Here is a 27,313-nt window from a genome sequence, read left to right as displayed (position 1 = left end):
CAGGGGTCATTGCTGTTTTGTTCAGGAGCATTAGCAAGGGGCTGGGTTGGAAACGGAGCAGCAGAGAAACTGGCATTGAAGCAGCGGCTGAGGCCTCTAGGCCGCAATGCCAACCTTTGAATACTTTCTCTAAGTCGCCTCATTTCATCCTCCACTCCCCACCCCCACCTGCCAGAAGAGATTTTCTCCCTTTGGAGAGGAACTGAGACTCACAGAGGTTGAATGTCTGTTCCAGGTCACACCGCTTCTACACAGAGCATGAAACCCGCTTTCTCCCCGCCACATCTAGTGCTCCCTTAGGATTTGGACTCTTCTGGCTGCCAATCCCACATGTGGTCTCAGAACTAACCAGGCCCAGGTGTAGAGAAAGTCTTTTGGGCTTTTTATTCAGTGAACAAGTTAGCATTGCCTAAAGATTTACTCATTGCTATTAGAAAGGCAGACTCATAGCAAGAAGGGGAGACAGATCTTCCATCCACTGGTTCACTCCCCCAAAGTGGCCTGCAACAGCTGAAGCTGAGCTGATCCGAAGCCAGGAGCCTCCTCCAGGTCTCCCACACAGGTGCAGGGTCTCAAGTCTTTGTGCCATCCTTGACTGCCTTCCCAGGGCACGAGCAGGCAGCTGGATGGGAAGTGGAGCAGCTGGGACATGAACCAGTGGCCATATGGGATCCCAGCACTTGCAATGGGAGAATTAGCCAATTGAGTTATCCCCCCCACCCCCCCGCCCCGCCAAGTCAGGATTAAAGTTCCTTTTTAAAGGAACTTTAAAAGGAAACCAAACAAAACACACACATACACTATCCCCCACCCCCCCAGTCTAAAACAGTTAAAGTCCCCTGTGAGTGTTCCTTCCTCCTCTCTAAAACCAACAGGCGACACTAGACGGGCTCAGAGATCCTGATCAGGCCCATCCACCGCCTGATGATTTCCCTGGTGGATTTCTCAGAGAGTGGGCGGCTGAACTTACTGGGGAGGCCAGTATCCCAGGGACCCAGGCCATTGCCAGTTCAGGACATGATGTCACTGCAGGCTGACCTGCCCCAGCCCCACCCTCTCTGACTTGTCCAAAGGAAGAAAGGGAACACTCCCCTGGACCCTCCAATAACCTGCCCAGCCAGGCATGGGCTGCAGCCAGGCAGCCAGACCCAGTTGGAGGGATCCTGGCCCCCCTCGTGGCCTCGGTTTATGCATCCTCCCTTCCATGCGGCACCTCCTTTGGCCTCTCAGGCCCTGCCATCCCCTCCTGCTTCTACCAGTGGGACCCTCTGGGAAGCCCAGCTGAACTCTGCCAGAGGAAATGGAGAAGCACAGTGTCATAGGTTCCAGCTGTAGCCGCACAGCCGCTGCCGCTGCAGCCACTGCAGTCACTTCCCTTCCCCCATCCTCCCCGGCTGGCTGGGTCGTGTTGCTGAGTTATCCTTATAAGGGAAGGGCCCCTGCTGAGCCTCTCCCTGAGGCTAGGGCTAGCTGGCAGGGAGCAGGCCAGGGCCTCAGGGAGTCTTCTCAGCACCTGGGTGACAGGCAGGTGGATGTACCCTAGGTCCCCTGAGCTGAACATCCACCTAAAGTCACAGACCCTGCAAATAGCAGGAAGCACTCAGTCACAGCCCCAGCCAGCACTTCAGGGTATCCAAATTCTGACACTAACTTTCAGTCCCCCACCTTGCCCTGCCTGGGGACAATTTGCTTAAGTCTCAGTTTCCCAAGTGAGGCCACTGTGCTGACAATGAGAGATCCATGGGCAGAAAGCCAAGTTCTTTGAGCCTTTCCTATGAGGCAGGCCATGGGCTAAGTGCTCCGGGGCAACCCTATGAGGGAGAGCGGAAATAGTCCATTTCACAGACAGGGAAAAGAGAGGCCCAGTGCACCTGAGGCTATGCAGGTTGTGCATGACTCCAAGTCTAACATCATGTTTCCATTTCCTGCAGGAATATTTTTGAAAGAATTTTTAGGACAGCAGAGAGGAATGTCTGCCCTCCACCCTTCCGGGTCACTCAACCTGACAGCCCCGTTTGTCAGGGGTAGGGAAGACAGCAGACGGGACTTAAAGGAGGCACAAAGCCAGAGGCTCCAGACACATAGGACACAGGATGCCGCCAAGGGCCCAGCCTTGGGTGAGGACAGAGAAAGGGGTCACAGTCAGTCTCTCCCCACCAGGTCCTCTCTGTGGGTCCTGGGGCTGGTCTAAAGACAGCCACTGTGTGGTTTGCAAAACTCTTGTTCTGCAACCACCCACAAGAGTCTAGGCCCCTGAGCTGGTGCAGCCTGGGCTCCAAAGGCAGGCAGAGGGAAAGCGCCTTCTCACCACATCCTTCCTCGGCCCAGTGCTGGCCACCAACACCCTCCCCTTCTCTGCCACTGTTCCCTTCCACTGTTCCACACCTCTCTGTGACCTGCATAGGAGGAGGTGGGAGGGCCAAGGGGGTGATGGGATTCCCCTGAGGACCGCCCCCATCGGGTTCTGGCAGGCCACTGGCATGGGGTCACAGCCGAGCCAGCAGGGGAATTCTGGAGGGAGGCAAGGGTCGCAGCCACAGCTGGTCGGCCCGGGGTCAGGTGCTTCCTGTTATGTTGACCGCCAGGTCTGACCAGCAACTCTTGCAGAGGAGAAGGAAGGGAGTCAGCCCTGAGTGGGAGCACAAGGACACTGGGATTCCATTTCTCCTATGGGTGAGAAGACTGAGGCACCCGAGGTTAAGACTCACCCAGAATCTTAAGATGTGCCCATGAAGCCCTGAGGAACTGCTGAGCTACACGGGGTGGGGGAGGGGAGAGACACAGGCAGGGCCCAGCCTGAATGTAAAACACCAACTGGAATCATCATTTTGGACCCTTTTGGAACTATTACAGGAAGCACCATTTCAGCAAGCACGACCAAAGGACACCTACACTTGGGGAGTGTGTGGCGATTTGCCACGTTTATGCACAGCCCTAAGATGTCTCCCGCGAATCGTTTATGAGTTCCAAGACAAGAAAATAGTACAGACATAGTCAGACATCACCCCAAGTGATCAAAGTGAACATTCCCAGGTGCGCACGCTGTCCCCAGAAGTGATACGGAGAAGCCAGGATTCCCACCTCAGCATGAGAAAACCTCAGGCAACCTTCAGGTGAGGAAGGGCAAGTGGGGCAGTGAGCCCTGTGTCCTCCATACATGTGTCAGGGTGGGGATCTGGAGCAGTGGCTTCAAACACCACTTGGGAAACCATATCCCATATTGGAGTGCCTGGTTTGAGTCCCAAGTTACCCAGCTTTCCAGCTAACGTGCACCCCGAGAGGCAGTAAGTGATGGCTCATAGAGCTTGGGTTCTTGCCACTCACATGGGAGACCTGGACTGCATTCCAGGCTCTCAGCTTCAGCCTGGCTTAGTCTACCCTAGCCCTGGCCGTTAGCTTGATTTGGGAAATAAATCAGCAGATGGAAAATTTCTTTTTCTACATCTCAAATAAAATAAAAACAAATAAAAGCAACTTTTAAAAAAGTGTCATGAAAGAGACTGTGCAAAGGTTGCAGACTAGAGACTAAACAAGGATGACAGTTGTGTGGGATTCCTGAGGAGGGTGGGGGGGAGGATGGAATGGGGTCAGATGGCAACACTGGAATAAAAACAATACACGGTTTGTATCGGTGTGAACTGTACTAATATGGCTGAATGCATCACGGTTCTAGGAGAGAACACGCCTTCTTTTTAGGAAATGACACCCTGAAGTATTTAGGGATCAAGGACCATGATAACTAACTTTCCAGTGATTCAGGAAAAAACTATGTGCACATGTAAAGGAGAGGAAATGCCCGGCAGAGCAAACCAATACTGTGTTCTTTGTGCTACTCCAATTCCTGAGACTTCACTCTAAGTTTACAATTACTTCCAAATAAAACATTTAGAAAAACTGTCGAAAGCACCATTCTCTTTGACCCTGGCCCCAGCCTGTGGAAACAAGCAGAGGGAGGGAACTGGCCATGAAACCCAGCTCAGTCTGGCTGGCTGCATTTAGCCGCCTTACCCTTTGCTTCCTAGAGCTGACCCCCACTCCACAGACAGGCCTGGGGCAGAGGAGTTCCATAAAAAGAGATTTATTGCCAAACTTCAAGACAGGTTTGAGGCAGAAGACACTGGGTACCGCCCTCCTCCCTGGACAGCTCCCCTATAGATTCCTGCTCCTCCTCCCCCGCCCCAGGGCCCAGGCTGCCCAGTTCATAGGAACCAGGCAGTGTCGCCCACTAGTCACCTGACACAGGAGGAAACGCGGCCTCCACGTCCTGGAAGCAGGTGGCCTGGCTAAAGCTTCATCCAGCCTGGCTGCTCCCCATGGGGACAAGGCAATCACGTGACTGTGGGCACTTGATCAGTGCTAGAGACAGTAGAGAAGGGCGCAGACAGTGGAATGGAAACCACTTGGTCCAAGGACGGCTTGCTTCGACCCTGCCAAGGAGGGCCACAGGGTGGATTGTCTGTACCTCTTGATTGCTGCCCAATACCCCCAAGAACAAAGTGACAGATCAGCAACAAAGGCGCAGGCCTGCATGGGTGGGCCCCAGTGGGCACAAATGGTAGCCAGGGGAGGGCAGGCAGGCGGCAGTGGGCAGAAAGACCAGGGCATGGTTGCTGCGACCCTCCCTTCCCTTTCCGTAAACAAAAGTGCACAAGCAGGAATCTCCTGTCGGAAGCTGCTCCCGCTCACTCCTCCACCCTGCCTCCACATCCCGAGCAGAATGGCAAGGCCTGGGGAACCAGGCACAGCCCCTCAGACCTACAGGACCTCTGCACCTACAAGCTCTGCCCTCGGACCGGCCGTGACAGCAGAATGAAGATGGGACATGGTCCTGCAGCACAGGTAGAGGGGGGATAATACGGAGCAGGGAGGAGCTGGGGGAGGAGCAGGTATCCAGAAGGACCAGGAAGGAAAGGAGAAAATACCTCTTCTGCCAAGGAGTAGCCCACGTGGTGCGGGAAGGGTGAACGGGATGTGGTTTCCTGCTCCAATGTGCTTATATCATTATGTGAAGAAACTACCAGGATCCTGGACCTGTTCAGGCTGAGGAGGTGCTTTGGGGACTCAAACAAATCCACCTGAGGGCAGACTCCTCGTGGCCACCTACCGGTTTTACTGAGGTTGGGCCACGCTAGGGCTCATTTGCAGGAATGTGCAAGGCTGCTACAAGCTGGGCCCAAGGCACAAATGAGACTAAGGGATGTTTCCGGGTGTGAGAGACTGCAGGGAAAACCCTTGCTTTGCAGAGAAGACCACAGGCTCAGAGAGGGATGAACCAACAAAGCCCAAGGCCGCCGTGGCTTCTCAGAACAGGGCCAGTTTCAAGGAACATCAACTACTGGGGCCGAGGCAAGGAGATGACACGACACCCAGGAACCCCTAACACTGTGCCCAAGGCCTAGGACAGGGCAGCCACACAGAGCTCAAAGGTTGGATGGCCAGAATGAGGCCCCCACCTCAGGTGGTGCCTGGCACCAGCGGCCAGGACAGTAAGAACATGAGGAGTCTCTTCCACCTGGCCTGAGGGCCCCTTGGCAGCCTAAGCAAAAGCCCATTCCCAGCAGGGCTGGGCCCAAATGGATGGAACAGGGCAGTTGGCAGGCCCTAAGGTGCACTTCTCCTGTAGAGGGTCACCAGCTCCTTCCGTTTCTCTTTCAGTCCTGCTGCTGGGGCCTCTTGGCCCAGTGCCCCCAAATCTCGCATCTCTTGCAGGACCTGGGTGGCCTGCCTCAGCTGCTCCACAGCCTGGCTGAGCAAGGCCTCGGCACTCGGGGGCGTCGGCTCGCTGCTCAGCATTTTGTTCAGCAGTTTCTCTGTCTCTTCTGAGGCCACCTTCACCTCCAGCTGGGCCCGGTACAGCCGCTCCCCAGGTTGCCTTGGACGCTGTGGGCCATCCCCGAGCAGGTCGCCGAGAGATGAGCAGCGCAGATGGGACTGAGGTGGTAGGTCCCAGGGGTGCGGTGCCGTGGATGCTGCTGTACCCTTTTGGAGAGTTCCGGTGGTGCTCAGGGCCTGGGAGGGGCTGGTAGGTTCAGGACCATCATCCACACCATTCACAGAGATCTTCTCTGGGCCCAAGGCAGGAGTCCCAGGACTGTGAACTGGCCCAGAAGCTGGGGACCTACTCATGCAGGCTTTCAGTTTCTCCGAAAGATTCTTGGGTGGGGGTGCTGGGGGTTCCCCACGCTCCTTGGGAAGGGCCTCAGAGGTTTCAGAGCAGGGCCCCTGGGCTGTCTGTGCACTCTCTGGGGTGGAGGGCTGCTCGGGGCTAGGGTTCTCCCAGCTCACAGTCAGTTTGTCAGGCAAGACGCTGCTGAGCAGCTGCTTAGGGCCTTCATCTTCAGATTTTGGGGTCTCTGGGTCCTGCTGGCTCTCAGGCTTGAACTCGGTGCTGGCTAAATTGGGGGTGGGGGCTCTCTCTGAGGCAGAAATCTCCACCGCATCCTCGAGGCTGCTGGTCTCGGGTGCTGAGGAAGGCTTGGTGGGAGGCATGGGGGGCCGGGGTTTCTCCCGGGGCTGGGTCGTGCTGACATCATTGCTTGGGGCAAATCCCGTAGGCCTGCTGTCCGGAACATCGAGGTCCAGGCGCAAAAGCCCATCAGAAGCTGCACTGGCGACCTAGGGGTGGGGACAGTGAGTGGGCACCACCTTCCTCAAGGAAGTGTCTCCCAGCCCTCCCATAGGTGTCCCAGCCCCAGCCCCACACCCTCTGCTTCTGCTTCCAAGGCTTAGTGATTAGAAGCTAAAATTATTTCCCCATAAATCCTCTCTTCTCTCCGAAGAATTCTCTGTTTGGGATGCACTGGGCAGGTAGGTGGTGCCAGGGTGTCCTCTCTCAGAGGCCTAGCCTGGTACCTGCCAGCCAGCATGACACCTCTAGTGGCAGGGGATGATCCTCTGCTGGGTCCCTTCTTTGCAGTCATTCTGCCCACCACCATGCCCAGCCAGCTGGTGAGGGACCAGGACTCAGTTATAGGACCCTCAATCACCTACACTCAGTCCCTTCTGCTCAGCCTTCCTGGAGACCCGTCCTATCTGCCAATGTAACTGCTCCCCGACCATCACCAACTGTCAGTGGAGAACATGGCACCAGCAAGCAGCTGCTTCCACCGGGCTCTGTGCAGCCAGCCCTGTGATCATGGAGACCCTCTCTCAGGGAGCCTCGGAGACCCTGCAGCAGAGCTGGGCAGCTGGGCAGCTGGCCTTTCCCCTGGTCTTTGAGATGGCAAGGGTCTTGGGTGGGACCTTGACTCCCCTTTAGGCCCATGTGTTCTGGCCCACACATGCTCTCAAGAACTGGGTACCACCACAGAGCCCCCCCCCCAGCACATGCACACACACATCTTCATACAAATACACACATATATGCACACAAATATATACATGCATAATCATCATGCAGACACTCATACATGCTCATGCTCGCACATACAAACATAAGTACACTCATGCAAGTTTATACAAAGCATACACTCACAAACTCACACATGTGTGTGCACATCACACATGTGTGCGTGCGCGCGCACACACACACACACACACACACACACACTGCTGTCTCCCTCCAAGGCTGCCATCTCTTGTCAGGCAGTCAGACCTCCCTCTTCTCTGGCTCCCTCAGCCACTCTGTGCAGGCTCCAGGAACAGGTTGCCATATCTCAGAAATATACTCTCCACTGCTCTGGGGTCTTCTTGCCCCATGCCTTCCCCCAGGGCACCCCCAACTCTGGACCCTACCTCAGCCTTAAGCTGACTTCAACTCTTAGAAAACAAGTTGCACTTGCAGTTAACTGCCTTTTCCAAAGCCCTGCACGGGGAATTTGCAGCTGCCAACTTGATTTATGACCTGCAAGTCCTGTACCTGTTTCTCTCTGAAGTGCCCTCTCTCCCTGGCTTCCTCTTCCGGAACTCCCCACTGGCTTCCTTCCAGCGCCCCCACCGCAGCACTTGCTGAGGCTCTTTTCTGGCCTCCAAAATCTCAGTTCTGTCATCAGGCCTCCTGTTCTTACCCCTTGCCCACATGGTCTCCCAAATTCTCTATTCCCAGGGCCTCCCGTTGTCTATTCCATAGACTTGAGAAGCTCCTGATGCATTTAACCAGCTGAGTGACTCCCTGGGGGGACCTCCCTTGCACTGCCTCCTGGAGCCGAGAAGGGCCACTTCTCCCCATTCCTTCATGGTCCTCCCACTAGGATGGGAGGCCCTTAACCCTGCCACTCCAGCCAGAGCCACAAACTGATCCCTGGAATGCACCAACCCCAGTTCCTATACCACAAACTTCCACAACATCCTATCCTCCACCCACAGCTCCCAAGCAGACTCTCGGGCCACACAGCCTACTGGGCACTCCTTGAGCTGTCTCAGCCTCCCATCATCCCACGCGGGAGTCCCCTCGCTCCCAGTGTGCCCCCTGAAGTCCTCCTGCCCTTCCAGGTCAGCCCAGATGCCCGTGGCTCCATGGTCCCTCCTGCCCTGGTAAGTCCTCCTCCATACAGAGATGCAGCACAGCATGGCCTGGAGCGGTCTGTGGGCAGGTCAATCAGCCAGCTGGAAGCTGAGCTCTGAAGGCCAGGGACCAGCCTTCTGGGCCTGCTTCCCTCTGGTACCAGCTCTGGCCAAGGGCAAAGCATCCAACACATGAGAAGGCTATGAGCTCAGGGACAGTGAAACCTGCACCTGCACTTCAAAAACATTATAGAAAATGCCTAATGTGAAAATAAGAGGGGGGAAAAAAAAAGAAAGCATGCATTTCAAAAAATGCTTGCAATAAAATAAGCTTTGATTTTTATTACATTTTCCATGAACTTTTTCATGTATCCTTGAAAAACATTTGTCTCCATCACACTTCCTAACTACCATTTAGAAAAACCCATCTCTGCATGGCCTCAGGAAAAAAAAAGTCGGGGGGTGGGTGGGGGAGGAGTCCCTGAGGCCAGTTGCCACCCTAAACAGCTGGGGTCCCTGGATGAACTAACCTCCCCCTATCCAAGCTGCATGGCCTCACCTCCTTTAGGTGGACTCTGGTTGGTGGCCGGCGCCTCTGGCCTCCTCGCACCCGGTCACGCGTCACATGTTCCAGGGCACAGCTCTTGTCTACTTTCACCTGGAAAGAGAGGGGCCAGGTCAGCACCCCCAGGCTTATGGGGGTAACACTCTGGCATTGAGCTGATACAGAAACAGGGTCATTGCCCCCACTGACTGCTGCAGTCTTCTGCATCCCCGCATGGTGCTCTGGGTCCCTATAGCCGCCCTGGTCACCTCAATTGGCCCACTAGCTTCCAATAGACCTGGGGACACTTTGGGGCTTAGCCATGGAAGGAAGGCAAGGCCATGAGCTTCTTCCTGGGACCTGGCCTCCTCTGCTACCCTTCTGTGTCCCCCTGGGACCATCCCAGGAAAAGGTAGCATCTGGCCCCTTGAACTTGGGCATTTGGTAGAATAAGTAGAAGGGGGCACGTATAACTGGGAATCCCTGGATGCTGAACCCTACAGGACCTATTTCCATGAGGCTGTGTATGATCGGGGGTAGGTAGTTCCAGGGAGACACATCATCTGTTCCTCAGAGAAGGAGTAGGACTCTATTTCTGTGCCTTCACCCAATCATGTCACATAGAAGGGGACATAGTGTTAGGAGTCAGTGTCCCTGGATATTCAGAGGGCACTTGCTGGGACACACTGGTTGTCCTTGGGTGTCAGCATTCTACAATGCTGCCCCCGGGGTCCACTTTAGCCCAAACAGCTAAAAGTCTAAGCAATTAAGGACAAAATCCCCCTAGAAGATCCTAATCTCATGAGACACCTGCCTGCCCTGAGCCTCTCTGACCATCACCATGGGCACCAGCACAATGACACCAGCTATGGTGGTATGGCAACACACCTCATCAAAAGCCTTGTTCTTGCCCCGGTTGATCCCTTCATTGAGGGCTTTGATCCAGGATTCCTTCTCCTCCCCACTGGGGGCCTGGAATTTGATGTCGCTGACCTGCAGGAGAACCAGGTAAGGTGGAAAGCAGATGTTTAACAGCACTGGAGATCTTACAAAGCTTCCCCCCCAAGATCCCAAAGTTCAATCAAAATGACACCCATCGTTCCTCCACCCTCCACACCAGGGACTGAAGACAAAGGAGAAAGACCTGGCACAGGGAGACCTCCCTTTGCAGCAGCTCGCAGTGGCTCAGAGTGAACTTGGCCCCACCCTGTAGGAAGGGCCCAGATCCAGGCTCACCCTCACCTCAGGTCAGCTGCCTCCCTTCTGGGAAGTTCCCGGCTGACTGCAGCACAAGGCTGAGTTTAACAACAGAGGTCACAGGCACCAGGAGTGTCCACTGGGGAGGCCCACAGGGACAAGCTCATACCTAGCCCTAAGCAAGGCTGGAAAATAGGCCTGGATGCCTAATGTTCCATCATCCCCTCTCTGGCCTTGATTCACGCACTGGGCTCAGCTGCAATCCACCCCACCTTATATACAAAAATGGGAGGCTATTCGGTCAAGGTAGTCTAAGACAGAGCTTGCGACTCCTGACTCTCCACCCCTCCCACACCCACTCAGCTGGGGCTCTGAGCATGTGTGGGGGCCACCTGCAAGGCAGTCAGAGCAGTGAGGCCTCCACCTTGACCCGCTTAGAGCCAGGAAGATCATTTAAAAAAATAAATAAGCCTCTCACTCTTACAATCACCCTCACAGTGGCAATATTCACAGCAGCTAAATGACCCAAGTGTCCATTTATGGATGAACAGAGAAACAAGATGCAGACTCTCCATGTAACAGAGCCTAAAAAGGTTGGGAAATTCTGACCAATGTTACAACACAGACAAACTGAAAACAGCAGGCTGAGCAAAAAAAAAAAAGAACAAGCACAGAAAAATGAAGACCCTGTGATTCCACCTAGAGGTGGGACCTAGCAGTCAGAACTCACAGACTGGAAGCAGAACTGCTGGCTGCCATGGCCTCAGGGGAGAGGAAACGATGTATCATTTTTCAATGGGTACAGTTTCACTTTTATAAGACAGCAAGATCCGTGGAAATGGATGGTGGTACTAGTTGTACAGCCCTATGAAACAGCACTTAAAGACAATCACCATGGTGAATTTTATGCTACAAACATCTGCCTGTGATTTGTATTATTTATTTAATTCAAAGAGAGACAGACAGGCAGAGTTCCCATCTGCTGGTTTACTTCCAAAATGCCTGCAGCAGCCAAAACTGGGCCAGGCTGAGGCCAGGAGCTTGAACCTCTATGTGGATTTCCCATATGGACAGCAGGGACCCAACCCCTTGAACAATTACTGGCTGCACTCCCGGGGTGCGCATTAGCAAAAGAGCTAAGACTAGAAGCTAGGCAATCCTTGTAGGATGCAGGCACCTTGAACTGGTATCTTAACCACTAGGCCAAATATCTATTCCTGACCACAATTTGTAAAAATTGGGGTGAGGGCTGGTGTTGTGGTATAGCATGAAAAGCTGCCACCTGTAATGCAGGCATCCCATATGGGTGCTGGCTCTTCCACTTCCAATCACTTCCTTGGCTGTTCCACTTCCAATCAAACCCCTGCTAACGTGCCTGGGAAAAAACAATAGAGGACAGCTCAAGTGCTAGAGCTCTTGTCACCCACATGGGAGACCTGGAAGAAGCTTCTGGCTCCTGGCTTTAGCCTGGCCCAATCTTTGCCATTGTGGTCATCTGGGAAGTGAATCAAGAGATGAAAGATCTCATTCTCTCTGTGTGTATGTGTGTGTGTGTCTCCATCTCTTTTTGTAACTCTTTTGAATAAGTAAATAAAATCTTTAAAATATATACTTAAATCAATAATATGAAGTAAAAATTGGGGAAAACAATAAGGTGTCTAGAGTGCTGCGTGGAGCTGGGCAGAGTGACACTAAGGAACAGGAATCCCAGAAACTTGCCTTTATGAAAACTGGTAAATCCACCTCCTACAAAGCAAGGCTGGGGAAGCACAACCATGCAATCCAGGGCCTAGCACACAGTAGGCACTCAAGAAACAGTCACTGAATGAATGAGCCAATGAATGAATGAACTGGTTCCCAAGTTCCCTGCCCCCCTCTCCTCACTTTCTTTGGGCTGGCTGCCTACTCTCTGACCTCAACATGCCCTAGTTCTTTGTCGGTGGTGGCCAGCCTGCCCAGCCCCCAGGCTGGTGTTAGATGGCGCCTTGCTCCCGCCACTCTCCCGGTTATGTAACACCCCTGGGTCAGCCTGGCCCCCTCAGCATCTTCATTATATAACTTCCTCCTGGCTGCCAGCCTCCTCCTCCAGGGCCCAGGGTCCCACCCACTCCCCCAGGCCGGGCCACAGCCAAGTGTTCATTTGCATGACCAGGGTAAACTCAATCCTGGCTGCAGATCCACAGTGAAGTCAGGAAACTCCAGGGTGCCGTGGCAACTGCCTCTAGGACCAGCCATTGGACCCACTGGGGGCTCTCAGGGAGGGGCCACACCACATCTGGGGGCTACCAAGGCTACCCAGCCATGTGACATGGGTCACAGGGCTGGTCCCTCTGACCCCAGCTGCTGCTCCTGCTCCAGGCTTTTGGCTTGCTGGGGCGCCTGTGTGGGGAAGGAACTGACATCCCAGAGAGCTTGAGAAGTACTGAGCAAGCTCAAGAGGGCAGCTCCCAATGGTCAGATGCACCAGTTCTCCTGTGAAGCCTCAAAGGGACAAAAATAGGATTACTGGATCCAACTGACAAGACCTGTCCCTTCTCCACAAGCCCAGCCCACCTGAGGGCAGTAACTGGGAAGGTGTGGGCTCCCGAACACCTACCCTGCCCTAGAAGACATAGTGTATAGCAAAGAGTCCCGGCAAGAAGAAAGGCAAGGCTGTAAGGGACCCAGCTCTAGTTGAGGGTGCCCTGTCATCCTGGGTTGAAGGAGTCTGACATCCCCATGGATGCTCAGAATAGGAACAACTGGGACATCAACAAGTTGTGTCCCATAGGTCCACAGGCCTCACAGATCCCTTCTAAGAGCTCCAGGGACATAGGCCCTGCGAGGAGCTGAGAGGCTCACAGGACTGGCCACAGAGCGAGCCTGGGAAAGGGAGAAGGACAAGATGCCAGGGAGGAAAAGGGGGGAGGGGAAGGAGACAGGAAAGGGCCAAGCTGGCCAAGACCAGCAGGACAGCAGGGCCCAGCAGCGGCCACCCTGCTTCCTGGCAGCGTCTGCCTGTGACCTCATGGCCAGGGGTGTGGGGATGGAGAGGCAGGGGGAGGAGGCAGGCAAGACACTGGAGTCTTTGTTTATTTGATTAGAAGTGGGGAGGAAAAAAAAGGCAGCCTTAGGAGCAGACAGTCAAGGTCACATGACCTCCACACTGGCCTGCCTCACTGAAGATGGGGAACACCCAGGCCGATGGGAAAGGCAGAGGACAGCAAGAGGCAGTGGGGGACGTGGGTCCCTGGGCCTGGTCCACATCTCCCTTCTGGGCCTCTCTCTTCCTGTGTGAGCTTCTGGGACTGTAACGGACAGACACCCAGCACCAGGGTCAGCTGTTCCACCGGAGGTCCCTACTACCTGCCTCCAGCCTCACTTCCCCACTGGTTGCTCCCAGCATCACCCCAGAGCCAGCCTGGACTCTCAGGAGAGTTAGGGGAAGGGGAGAGTGCTGGCTGACACTGCTGACAAGGAGCTGTTCCACCCTAGGCTGGCTCGGGCCACCTCCCCACCACCAGCTGATTCTCAGAGCGAGGGAAAGAGGTAATCATGCAGCAGCAAGGGCACCACTTACACACCCTGAGAGCCACACGCCCAGCCAGGCCCCGGCACCTGCACAGGCAGTACATACACAAGAGCCAGACCCCTGCGTAGAATCTCTCTCCCAAACACACATTCACACACTCAGCTTGCACTCAGAAAAGAAACAAGTCTCTGGGACCAGTTAGGGGCTCCAAGGCCTAGAAAATCAAATGGGGACCTGCCACAGCAGATCACAAGCAAAGCCTAGACCCCTGTTGGACCCTGGGACACATCCTCCAGCTCCCCATCACTGGCCTGGTACCTTGCTGGTCTCAACACACTGCAGAGCAGGACACAGGGTTCAAAACATTACAGTCTCTGTCATGCCGCCATCTTTTGGGGCCACATACTTACCTGGCGGAGATGGTGGCGCCTTAAAAAAAACAATTAGGATCTCCAGGGCCCAGGAGCACAGGGACTACAGGACACTGAGGTCCTAGCTGTTAAAGCTGGGGAGAAGCGGAACAGCCTCCAACAGGCCCAGACCAGACCTGTTTCCCAGCCCCCAGCCTCTGTGACTCAGCCCCGCTCTGCTACGCTGCACATGACAGGCAGCGCTTGGGGTGAGGTGTGGCGACAGCTGGCGCGAGGTGCTATAGCCACTGGCCTCCAACCTGAAAGCCTTCTTGACATTTGTGAAGGCAACCGTGTGGTGACACCTACCAGACCCTGACCCAAGAAAGGCTGCACCTACTCATGAAGCCGGGCCTGAGGAAGATTCTCCCAACCTGGCTATGGCCACAAAAGAAAAATGCAAGGAGAGGGAAGTTGGGGTGCGCTTCCTAATGCTGAGCCCAGGGCAAAGGCAAACAGAGGCAGTCCATCCGGAAGGCTTGGGGTGGGAGAGGCCGCATCTTTCTCCTTTGGCCTAGACTCCATCAGACTGTCAGGAGCTGAGGAGGTGGAAACCACACACACATCTTTGTTAGCTTCAGTCCTGAGCCTCCTGCATCTGGGATGTGGGGAAGGCTAAAGGCCCAACTTCCCAAAGGCTATTGTCCAACCACAGCCCCAGAGGGGAGGGCCACATCTGGAAGGGAAAGGAGACAGGAACCCTCTTCTCACTCCCCACCAGCCAGTTCCTGGTGGAGTTTGGCAGAGGGATGTTTCCAAGGCAAAATGAATGAAAGGTCCGCCCTATGGCAACCACCCAGCCTCAGCTGCACTCCAACAGGCAGGTCCAGGGGTGTGACCTGGCTCTGCCTTCTGCGGGTAGGGTCATCTTCGCAAGGGGCCCAAGGCCTACAGAAAGGTCAGGCAGCAGCAGCAGGCACCTGCCTACCTTGTTCCCTGGCGATCGTAGCAGGATGAAGCGGTGCTTCCGCTTGAGAAGGGCACGGAGGTCCTGGCATTTCTCATAGCTGCCCAGCTCCACCGTCTCCACACACTTCTGCTCGTCCTGGGGAACAAGAGACAGGAAGGACTTGAACCAGTCACAACCAGACCCATCCAGACCCTTGAGCCCAGACCTGGATCCCATTTGGTGAGGACCTCTCAGTCAGAGGGAAGACCCCAGACTACCGATCCAGCAGCAAGAGGTTATATTCAGAGGCTGGAAGTGCAGAGTGTCCAGGAGGTACCCAGTGGAGGGCAGCCTGCAAGACTCCAGATGAGGCACCTGGCCTACCCAGTGGTCAGGACAGAACACAGCTTCCTCCCAGCCCTGAACCCTAGGCTCTGCCAAGCAGGGGCCTCTTCTGAAGCTGGCCGGGATGATGGTAGCCCACTGGGTCCTCTTCAGGGGAAATCTACAGGAGCGGGAACAACTTCCTGGCGTGGCTCAGACTTATCCATCCTGGGCAATGGGAGTGCAAGGAAGTGAAAACAGTAACAGCCCTGGAGACTGGTTAGCAGGTGTCCCACAGCAAGCAACCTATTGCTTGGATGGTCTTGATTTCTCCTGGAGAGCCTAGACCCTCAACCTCTACCTCCTTTTCTGGACAGAGAGAATGGGGTTCCTGGTGACGTGATCTGCTCTAGGGGCACAGACCTCAAGACAAGGGCCAGAGCCCAATTGATACTATCACCCACTGACTCCATGTGCTGGGCCCCTGCCCAGCCCATCACAGACACCCTCATCACGGGCTTGAGCACTGACTCCTCCACAGCTTGCTCTGTGCAGCCGTAGTCAGCAGCCAGCAGCACTAACAACAGCTGAGAAACCTGTTAACGACTGCAAATTCTTAGGGACGCAGCCGTAGTGTAGCAAGGTAAAGCCACTGCTTCAGATGACAGCATCCAATATGGGTGCTAGTTTATGTCCCAGCTGCTTCATTTCCAATCCAGCTTCCTGCTAACAGCCTGGGAAAAGCAATGGAAGAAGGAACAAGTGCTTGCATCCCTACCACCCATGTGGGAGACCCAGATGAAGCTCCTGGCTTCTGGCTTCAGCCTGGCCTAAGCCCTGAGCTGTTGCAGCCATTGGGGGGGGGGGTGAACCAGCAAATGGAAGCTCTTTATGTGTCTTTCTGTCTCTCTACAATTCTAACTTCCAAAGAAATAAATCTTAAAGTAATCGGAATCCCTGTGCCCAGCACGGTGGCCTAGCAGCTAAAGTTTTTACATTGAACGTGCCAAGATCCCATATGGGTGCTGGTTCTAATCCCAGCAGTTCCGATTACCATCCAGCTCCCTGCTTGTGGCCTGGGAAAGCAGTCAAGGACAGCTCGAAGCCTTAGGATCCTGCACCCATGGAGGAAGTTCCTGACTCCTGGCTTCAGATTGGCTCAGCACCAGCCATTGTGGTCACTTCGGGAGTGAATCATTAAACAGAATATCTTCCTCTCTGTCTCTCCTCCTCTCTGTATATATCTGACTTTCCAATAAAAATAAATAACTCTTAAAAAAAAAAAACAACTCCAAGACCTGGGCCCGGCATGGTAACCTAGTAGCAAAAGTCCTCACCTTGCATGCACACCACGATTTCATATGGGAGCCAGTTTTAATCCCAGCATCCAGCTCCCTGCTTGAGGCCTGGCAAAGCAGTCAAGGATGAGCCTTGGGACCCTACACCTGCATGGGAGACCTAGAAGAGGCTCCAGGTTCCTGGCTTCTGATCACCTCAGCTCCAACTGTTGCAGCCACTTGGGGAATCAATGGACAGAAGATCTTCCTCGTTCTCTCTCCTCTCTGTATATGTAACTTTCCAATAAATAAAAAAATTCCCCCCCAAAAAAAGCAAGATTTGAGCCCTGCATGTTGGTTCAATGGTTAAATCTTCTCTTTGAAGTGCTATAAATCTGTTCTGCCTCTCCAATAAAAATAAATAAATCTTAAAACAAATAAGGAAAAAAAAAAAAAACAAAAGCCTAGGCAACTTCAACTTCAACACCCATTACATCAGGCTCTCTAGAGTGGGAGGCCGATACTTTGTGGCCAAGGTGGGTAACCCCTGACGGACACTAGCCCCCGGTACAAAGGGCTCCGAAAACCAAAGCAGGCTCAGGTCTCCCATCCAGGTTCAATCACATATCTTTTCAACCATTTTCACTTGTACGTGTCTTTTTCCAACCTTTAGCCTTCCAGCCCCTCTGGGTTCCTCCATTCAACACAACGGCTAGGAAAACCCATCCGTAGTAGGAAACTTTCCTGCATTCTGTGCCTGGACACTCTAACTTCTTCAGGCCCCCACTGTTCCCTGCTGGGGACAGACAAAAACTTCTAGAACACCTGCAGGATATAGACACCCACCAGGGTGCCAAGGGACACAGCCTGCGGGAAAAGCGCATCTCTCTCCACACACACACACACACACACACACACACACACACACACACAGTGAGAGCATCCAGGGCAGGTAGCTCACCTGCGTCAGGTCCATGGCCTACCCAACTAAACCAGCACTGGCCCCAGGGCACCACAGCCTGCCTAGCTCCCCATAGCTGCAGATCCCGGGTCATCATCTGCCGCCCCCCTAACTCTACCCGAAACGCTGAATCATCCTGGCGCTCCGGTAGTTCAGAGGCTGAGCCGGGGAAACATCTTGGGAACATCACAGTCCAGAACCTTCTCTCACTCACTCCGTACAGCAGAAAGAATTGTGCTAACAGAGGTTGCTCAACTCCGACTCCAGCCAGGCGCCCCACCACTGACAGCTGAGTTCTTGAAATGGCATTTAGGTTTCTCAGGATGACCTCTTTTTGTTTTTTTTGTCTTCTCAAGCCTGATCTGGACACACTGCTGCTTCCCAGCAGCAGCCAGATGTGGTGAGGCAGTCCAGCACACATCGGGCAGAGCCTGGCGAGCTGAAAGCTGATGGCCTGTCACTCAACTCTTGTGGCAGCTGGCACTGGGGGAAGCTGTGACAACCCCCCTTTATTGATAAAAATATCCTCCTCCTGCCACGTTTGCAGCTGTGGCATATCCTAATTTGGCCAGAGCAGCAGGATGAAGCATCTGGGGATAGTCTGTCTCCCCCACCCACATCCCTGGTACTCCTGCCATCGTTTCTCTGACCCCCCCCCCCAACTTGACAAGTTCCCCAAATCTAGCAGGAAAGATCAAGGTGCTTCAGAAAGGCAGCTCGGAATCTTTCCAAACTGCCCAATCTTTTTTGGCCTGGGACTACACTGTCCTGGCCAAGATGCCCTGAAGCAGGAGGAAGAGGCTGGCTCCTCCTCCTGCCCCTTCCTCTCCCCGGGACCAGCTCTTCCTCATACATTTCATCTGTCAAAGGCACAGAGTGACACAGTCCCCAAGCCCATAACAAACAGCATCCTCAAGGAGAAGCTACTTTTGTGCCTAAGCCCTCGCCTGGAATGTTACTCTCTCTTAGATGCAATGCAAGTGGGCCTGGTTGTCAAATGCCAAGTCTGCTGACACCAGAAGGCGCTCAAGACCTGATGTGAGAAGAGACCAGTAATATATGGAGGCCCAAGGGTAGAAGTGCCCGCTGGGAGTTAGATGTAAATGGACTGAGAACAGGGGAAAGGTCAGTCTGGTGGGACAGGACAGCCTGACAAGTGACTCGGAGCCACCAGGGCAAAGTCCATTCAGGCTAAAATCCTCTGTCGAAGACGGCAGAGAGCATTTGACATATTTGAGCATTTCCACCAAAAACGTATCTTGCTTGGCCTGACTCCCCCGCTTGATGTAAGATGCTGAACAATTACTGGCCGTTGGGAACTTCAGCATCCTCTTGGGTAAGATACAGCATGTCATCCACTCTTGTGTGATCCCTGCCAATGCCTTAAGCAAGGGATGTAAGAGTTGCCAACAAGTGTGAGTCCCAACTGCTGCTCCTAACGCTAGGGCAACACAGAGCAGGCTTCAGCCCTGGACATCAGTCGCAGGGCACCTTGCTCTAGGACAAGAAGTTAACAGAGGATGGGTAGACAACTAATGAGACACAAACCAGATGCACATCTAGTTCAATGGTTTAGTGAACTGCGTTCCCACCCTAGGGCACAGAGATCCACAGGTTAGGCCCTGGTGCAAGGGGCACAGAGCGTACCAAGTGGATCAGGTCTTCAATCCCAGGCTGACTCCTCCTGCTGACCTAGGCTGTCCTCATCTTTGTCCGTTTGCCCCCTTAACATCTCAAACTCACAGCCAAGCAGGTGCTCACCTCATTCTCATAGACCAGCAGCTGGGCCTGGCAGAGAAGCAGGTAGCGGTCTTTCCAGAGCCCCAGGAGGCCTCCGCTGCTCTTCTTGATCCAACCAGCCTTGTCCGCAGTCCGTGTACTCTGAGGCTTCTCGCCCCCATCCTTCGTGCCCTGGAAAACAGTACCAGGACATGCTAGGAGAACTGCTACCACGTGGCTACACGGTTCATGTGCTATACAAGGGATGTGGCCATAGGACAAGCACCTAATGACATCATGGTTTATGAGCGTCCCCACAATCCCCAAGGCAGATTTTGCTAATCCTATGTCAGAAATAATGACAGTACCAACAGCAGCTGTAGTGATAACAGCAGCAGGCACCTTGCACTGAGTCACTGTATGACATTTTTGCACAAGCAGTCTTGTTTTTTAAAAGTTGTATCTATTCAGGAGGCAGAAAGACACACAAACAGATGAACAGAGAGATGGCTCCACGAGCTGCTTCACTCCCCTGAAATGCCTGCCACAGCCAGGGCTGGGCCAGGTTGAGGCCCAGAGTCAAGAATTACAGTACCAATTATCCCACTTGGGTGGCAGGGACACAAGTACTTGAGTCATCACCACTGCCTCCCAGGGTGCACACTAGCAGGAAGTTGCAATCTGGAGCTGGATCTGGAATTCAAACCTAGGCACTAGCTCTGGAATGCGGTAACATAACCAGGGCCTTAACCATCAGGCCAAAAACCACCTTCCATCATCTCATTTAAACTGTTGTAACCACCTCCAAGGTAGCAAGGTTGTCACCCACATGCCATGGCAAAGTGAGATGGCTCAGAATGGAGAACCGATGGGCTGAAGGGACAGAGTCCTGATTCAGCACAGATCTCCACCCCTGCATTTTCCCGCTCCACCCTACGGTCAGCGAGGGGACTGGGCACTTGTAATGTGGTGGAAAAATAAAATCACACAGCCCTTGCCCTCGTGGTGGGGAGAGGGAGGAGGTGAACACACAGACACGTGCACACGTGACCCAGTGGGCAGTGCTGCGGAGGACACAATCAGGGAGCAGAGAGGAGCCCTGCAGACCCTGTCTTGTTCCCATCCAAGACCCACGACCTGCCTGGGTTCCTGGGTAGCAGGTACCTGCCTATCAGATGGTGTCAGTTCATCTCTGGGCCCCCTGCCTTGTTCTTGTATACAGTATTAACACTCAAGAAATAGCTATGAACTGAAAATAAAGACGCACCCAACTGCTTTGTAATCAACTGCTATGGAGTGAACTCGGAGCAGAGAGTGGAAGAGCAACCGCCAAGAGTAAGACAGACTCTAGAAGCTGCCAGAAGGAAATCGGCACTGACTAATTTTGACTGTGCTGTCATTTACATAAAACTCCAAAAAAGGGGGCCTGAAAAAGAGACACACCCCTCCCCAGGGACACTCCAAGGCCACAGCTGCCTCTGGCAGGACAAGCCCAGACCTAGAGGCCAGGGTTTCACCCCTTCATGACATGGCACACCCTGGTGGTAGAGGGTCTAAGCTTTGGAGCCCAACTCAGGCAGAGCAGACGCAAGCCACTTAACCTCGCCAAGCCTCAGTTTCTCCATCTGTGAAATGGAAACACTGACAGAAGTTGTAAAGAATAGAATTTCTTAAAGGCAGAGACTTTTGTTCACTATGGTGCCTATACAGTGCCCAGCACACAGTAATTGCTCAATAAATGTGTTCACTGGTATCCCCTCTGGCTCTCAGGGACCCCCCCTTTCCAGGTTTAATTCCTAATTCAAGGTGAGGCCCTTCTGGACTGCAGCTGGTAGCTTCAGATGTCTGGAAATATGGGACCTCTCCCTAACTTACAGACAGTAAGAGAAATGAGGGTGCAGGAAGTTCTGGATGGTCCTCCTAGATAGAGCGGAAAGAGGAAAATAGAGGCTGATCACCCTGTCCAGGGCAAGAGGGGACACCAGTGCCCTCCAGCAAGCAGCAGGTACCTCCAGCCCATCTCGCATTCAACTGCACCTCCCCTCACAGCTACTGCGACCATATATTAGGTGGCCCCTGTAGCCTGTCACAGGCCAGGGCTTCAAGAGAGGAACTAGGCAAGTGGTGCCCCCACCCCACGTTTCACACATTCACACCCTTCCTATTAGCAGCTGTAGTCGTTGGCCACCGCCTAGGCCTCCAAGCAGAAGGGGAGACTTAGTCTTCCGGAAACAAAGACTGGGGAAATAATGCAATGTGGGTAAGGCACTGTCATTCACGACACTGGCATCCCAAGCATGGGAGACTGCTAGTTCGAGTCCTGGCTCCTCCATTTTTAGTCCAACTTCCTGCTATCTGGCTCCTGGCTCTGGCCTGAGAAAACAAGGCATGAGGAACTGCAAAGGGACAGAGGTGGGGGTGTAGTTGCTGCCAGATCTTCCATCTCTGAACCTTAATCTCAGCCTTTGATTTTCAGGGGGTCCACCCCCACCACCACCATGTGAGTGCAATCTTTCTGAACATCCTTTACCCAGGGACCCCTGCCCACCTCTCCCGTAGCCCACAGACTGGAGAGCTGTAGCCCTGCTTGTAGTCTGTGTGCAACACACCTTCCAAGGCCAGGCCCTTGCACGGATGAGCACTCAACAGGGTGGGACTGAGCAGCACTACACTTTGGGAGGAGAGGGGAAAGAACATGCGAGGGGGTACAGATGGTGTGAACCACAGCCAGGCTATCCTACTGGAGGCCTGGCCAGAGGCCAAGGTCCCACTGGCCTCCAAACTTACCCCCTCAGACCTCCTCCCGCCAGGGGGCCTGGCTGTGTCCCAGAAGTTTTAATAAGGGGCCCACCCCTTGGCAGAGTTCACAGGGGAGGTTTTGTCCTGCTCAGCCCAGTTTCTCGGCCCTCCTGTCCGCTTAGTGCCCAGCGGACTGCTCTTCTTCCTGTTTTGCCTCTTTCCCTCCCAGCCGTCCTCCCTAGGCCTCCCCCTGCCTGCTAGGAGCAGCTCCTAGTGCTCCCCTAGGCACAAGCTTGGCTCCCTTTTGCTCTGCCATGGGGCAGTCTCTGGATCTCTCTCTCTCTCTCTCTCTCTCTCTCTCTCTCTCTCTCTCTCTCTCGTGTGTGTGTGTGTGTGTGTGTGTGTGTGTGTGTGCATGTGTATGTGTGTTTTAAGTCAGGTCCCCATACACAGTGGAGACAGATGGAAAGCCACAGAGCAGAGGACAGAAAAGATCAGCCGCTGTCTCACAAGACTGGCAGCTTTTAACAGTCTTTGCCCGGTGATGCTCCGACCAACTCTCTAAGAACCCAGCGAGTCACAGAGCTGGGAGGCTCAGGCTGTGCCTGGGGGGACACAGAAGGGTTCCACTTAAGGAAGTCTTTAGGAGATGGAGTGGGATCCCCTGCTTGAGAGGACTCCAGCCTGTAGGGGTGCTGGGGGGAAGAGCTCGGGGTTACTCTGGAAAGTCCCTGCAGGCAGCAGAGTTTAGAGCAGAAAGAAAAAGAAAAAAAAAAAAAAAGAGATAGCAAAACTCTACCAAGCCCTTTAGGAAGGGTGTCTCCAGACAGCACAGCCTAGAAAAGGCCAGAGATGAGCTGGGTGCCCTGTGTGTCTTCAACGGGCAAAAGCAAGCAGACAGCCAGGAGCTGACGGAGGCCAAGCCAGAGAGGCCCCGACTACAGGCGGGCAGGGGCAAAGCCACAGGGCGGAGACAGGAAAACCTGGATCTGGGGTTCCCAACCTGGTACCAGTGGCAGCAGTGGGATCCTCCCCCCAACATCTGCAGCTCTCAGATCTGTTGCACACACACACACAGACACACACACGACCCCATGGCTGACCAGCACACTCTCATTGTACAGATGTGCACACCAAGGCCCAGGGAACACAGCACACAGACACTTAGCAGCCAGGTCAGTACCTCTTTCCCAAGCCCCAGCCAGGATGGGGACTACCAGCCCACTGCACACACTGGTGGTCATTGAGACAGAGGATGGTCAGGACGCAAGACAGAAGACGCCCAGAGCAGACATGAGGAATCTAGGTGATGCAGGTGGCCTGGGCTCTTGGGGTACAGCAAGTGATGTTGATCTAAGAGACATTTTAGGGAAACCAAACCAGAGTCCTGGTGTATTCAAGACTGGAGGCATCTGACAGTCAGAGAGGCACAGTGTTAAAGACTCGGGGCCAGAAGGCACAGGGGACTGGGCAGAGCCCAGGAGAACTTCCTATAACTGGAGGGGAGCAGAGCCTGATCAGGAGATGGAGCAATCTCGAGCCACATCCTCCAGGAGCAGGGGAGAGGCCGAGCGAGGAGCAGGAGCCCAGCCCTCACAGCCAGCAGCCCCACCCGGGACAGTGAGCAAGAAACCACAGCAAAAACACACTGGCCTGTCCTTTACCCTCCTCCACCCACTCAGTAGGAGAGGGGGCCACAATCACATCATCAAGCCCTCGGGGGAGGAGGCTAAGCCTCGGGTTTTATAGAAGAGGAAACGCAGGCCGGGAGGGGAAGTGACTTATCTACCACCCCACAGAATCGCAAGGCCCAGCCCAGGAGGGAGCCCCTACGACAAACAGCCAGGCTGTTCCTGGACAGTGGCCCAGAAAACAGGGAGGTGGGACCCAGAGACTGCAGCAGCCTGCCCCTTCCCCTGCCCCAGGAGAGAAAGTTTCATCTCCTAACATCCCTCCTCCCTTAGACAGATACATCATCCCCTTGCCTTGGGCTGGGAGGGGAAGCAGCTGGGACCCCCCCACACACACACACGCGCACCCACGGGATAAGAAGCAAAGTCACTTCCTGCTAGAGGCTGTGGGCCCCTCTTGATGTATTTATTCACTCCGTGGGCATACATTAAGTACTAGATATTTGGACGATGGTGGCAAGGGGGGCAGGATGAGTTTGCAAGCCAAGAGCCGGGGTCAGAGTGCCCAGCTCCTGCCCAGAACTAGAGTGTCAAGAGCAGGTAGAGGGATGCTCAAGGTATTGCAGGTGCAGCCCCTAGCCTCCCCACCCCAGCATGGGTGGGAGTCTCAGCTAGTGTGAGCTCCCAGGGATGGGATGTTGGGCAGGGGACAGGGTAGGTATAAAAGTGGCATCACCGGCTTCTCAGACACTCTTACCATTAGGCATATCTTTGCTACAGAACTCTACACACAGATACACAAGTCCGCCCCCCACCCACCCAGAATCCGACCTGGCAGGAGCAGGGAGTCAAAACTAACCCAGGCCACAGCCAGTAACTCATCAAAGTGGCTGAAGCCTCAGTCTCCCAGTCAATCCAATGGGAACAATAACAGCTCCGATGCCCACGGTCGCTGAGAGCCAAGACATCATGAAGGAGCAGGCAGTCCGTACCTCGCCCCTGCCTCATCTGCCTACAGAGGAGCAGGGGAGCGGGCAGGAACGAGGAAGGCCTTCCCGGGACCCCAACGCAGCTCCCCGCCCGGCCCTCACCTCCTCCTCCATGGAGAGTCCGCCCAGCTCGGCAGCTCGGCTGCTCACTCCCGGCGCCCCGAGGGCTCTGCTTGTGTTCTTCACGCCCCGCCGGGCGGCGGCTCCCGGCGCTCTGTCCCGCCGGCCGCCCGGGGCCCAAGAAACTTCGGGAGGGCGGGGCCGGGGGCGGGGAGAGGCTTCCGGGGGCCAGGGGCGGAGCCCGGGCAGAAAAGGGGACACCAACTGGGCAGGTTCGAGAATCAGCGGGACCGGGTATGGCTGAGGGCGGGGCAAGGGCGGGACCAGAACTGGGGCGGGGCCTACTCCGGGGCGGGGCCTACGCCGGGCGGGACCGGACCGAGACCCCGAGCCAAGGACAGGGATTGGGGCGGGTCGAGGATGGAGCCTGAGCGGGGGGCGGGCCTGAGGCGTGTGGGCGGAGTCACTCTGGGAGGGGCGTGGTGAGGCGGAGTCTGAGCGGAACGGGACCGGAGCTGTGGGCGGGGCCGCGGCGGGGCGGGGCTGGAGCTGTGGGCGGGGCCGCGCCGGGGCGGGAGCTGTGGGCGGGGCCGCGCCGGGGCGGGGCTTGCTGGGGCGGGGCCGGGCGTGTGTCGGGATAGCGGAGACCGAGCGGAGCTCCACCGGGGCTGGGCGGGGAAGGGAGCCGGGCGGGGAAAGAGCCGGGCGGAGCGGGCTGGGGAGAGAAGGCAGCGCCGGAGGGGACAAGGCTGCGCCTGAGTATTGGCTGCCCACGACGCGGCTAGGGCGGGGGCCGAGGCTTCCGGCCCTGTGTCCGAGGCGCGAGCGCGGGCGGGGCCGGGCGGGGTCGCATGGAAGGCTGCGGTGGAGGAGGCTGCCAGGGGCCGGGGGATGCGGGACCAGCATGGACCCACACATGCTGCCTGCCAGGGGCCGGGGGATGCGGGACCAGCATGGACCCACACATGCGGCCTGCCAGGGGCCGGGGGATGCGGGACCAGCATGGACCCACACATGCGGCCTGCCAGGGGCCGGGGGATGCGGGACCAGCATGGACCCACACATGCGGCCTCCTCACGGCTCTTCCCCGAACCCGGGGCCCTTGGGCGGAGTCCGGCCCCGAACTTAGATCTGTGTCCAGAGGATCGTGTAACGCGAGCTCCTGGGGCTGGCAGTCTGGACCCTGGGTCCTTTGCGGATCGGGGAGGTGGGGGGCTGCCCCTTGGTTCTAGTGGGGGCCTCATGCGCAATGCTCTCCTGCCCTTCTCTGGGCCCAGATCCGAGGGCCGCCTCCCCCACTTCTATCTAGGAGTGACTCATCCTCACCACGCTCCTTGCCTCCTCCTTGGGAGCAGCCGAGACCAGGAGACCCGGAGAGAGATCCCAGCCTTGAGCGCTGTCCCCTCCCTTCTGCTCTCCTGGTCAGCCCTGCTTCATGCCAGGGCTCAGGGAATTAACTTGGTGCAGCATCAGTGGTGACCTGTGACTCTAGCGGCCATAGCTCCAATGTGCTGGTTGAGCAAACCCCACTTCCACTGCGTTTTGCCAATCTCCCAGTCCACTTGCATCCGTGTTTATAAAGGGGGACGGCACAATATCTCACATGACTAATCCTTCACCTCCAAGAGCCAGCATCTCAAAAGAACGACTGTTCATTTCTCAGCTGCTCCACTTCCCTTCCAGCTCCTTGTTTGTGCCCTGGGAAAGCAGCCGAGGACGGCCCAAAGCCTTGGGACCCTGCACCCACGTGGGAGACCCAGAAGAGTCTCCAGGCTCCTGGCTTCAGATCGACTTAGCTCTGGCCGTTGGGACCCTTTGGGGGAGTGAACCAGTGAATGAAAGATCTTTCTCTTCTCTCTCCGTCTCTCCTTTTCCTCGTAACTCTGATCTGCCTTTCCAATAAAAAGAAATAAATCTTTATATATATATGGTAAGGCTTCACACGTTAGCCTAGCAGCTAAAGCCCTCACCTTGCATATGCCAGAATCCCATATGGGCACCGGTTCTAATCCCAGCGGCCCCATTTCCCATCCATCTCCCTGTGGCCTGGGAGGGCAGGCAAGGACAGCCCAAAGCCTTGGGATCCTGCACTTGGGTGGGAGGCATGGAAGAAGTTCCTTGCTCCTGGCTTTTGATTGGCGCAGCTCTGGCTGTTGCGGTCACTTGGGGAGTGAATTATTGGGTGGAAGATCTTCCTCTCAGTCTCTTCTCTCTGTATATCTGACGTTCCAATAAAAATAAAATAAAATATAAGTATTTTTTTTTCCCTCGCTTTCGTTGTCCTTCAGGTCCTACACCACTAAATGCCTGGGAGATAGGGCTGGGTTCAGGGTCCCTGTCTGCTCTGGGAGAGAAAGGCCTGGAAACAGAGAGGAGTCTGTGTTATCTAAGACGGCTCATGCACAGGGAAGGGTACTGAAACCAAGACAAAGACGTAGGCCGGGGGACATGTGTTCTAGGCAGCAAAGAGAGTGTGAGCAATGGTGTGAGATGTGGAGAAGGCGCTCACACTGGAGAAGCAGAGCTCAGCATGGAGAGACTGGTGGGTTGTGCTGAAGCCACATTCTAACCTCAGGACAATGGGAATTCATGGCAGGCTTTTGGCTCCGGAAGTGGCAAA

General features: G+C 55.1%; 1 protein-coding gene across 2 annotated transcripts; it reads right to left on the bottom strand.

The window, feature by feature from the left end:
- Positions 1 to 4,062: 4,062 nt before the first annotated feature.
- Positions 4,063 to 24,848, bottom strand: LOC121168245 (pleckstrin homology domain-containing family O member 2-like). Of its 2 annotated transcripts, XM_040998158.1 has the most exons (6): positions 24,736 to 24,847; positions 19,317 to 19,466; positions 15,033 to 15,149; positions 9,875 to 9,979; positions 9,002 to 9,100; positions 4,063 to 6,615 (listed from the first exon to the last, which is right to left on the bottom strand). In XM_040998158.1, exons 1-6 carry the CDS (start codon positions 24,745 to 24,747, stop codon positions 5,602 to 5,604), a joined length of 1,497 nt encoding a protein of 498 aa, XP_040854092.1. In that variant the 5' UTR covers positions 24,748 to 24,847; the 3' UTR covers positions 4,063 to 5,601. The 2 variants fall into 2 exon arrangements, with proteins under 2 accessions (XP_040854092.1, XP_040854093.1); XM_040998159.1 differs by lacking the exon at positions 19,317 to 19,466 and having other exon boundaries at positions 24,736 to 24,848.
- Positions 24,849 to 27,313: the final 2,465 nt, after the last annotated feature.

Source organism: Ochotona curzoniae, unplaced genomic scaffold, assembly GCF_017591425.1.
Source record: "Ochotona curzoniae isolate NIBS_2020 unplaced genomic scaffold, NIBS_Ocur_1.0 patch79, whole genome shotgun sequence".
Lineage (NCBI taxonomy): Eukaryota > Metazoa > Chordata > Mammalia > Lagomorpha > Ochotonidae > Ochotona > Ochotona curzoniae.
This window is presented reverse-complemented; position numbering and strand designations above follow the sequence as displayed.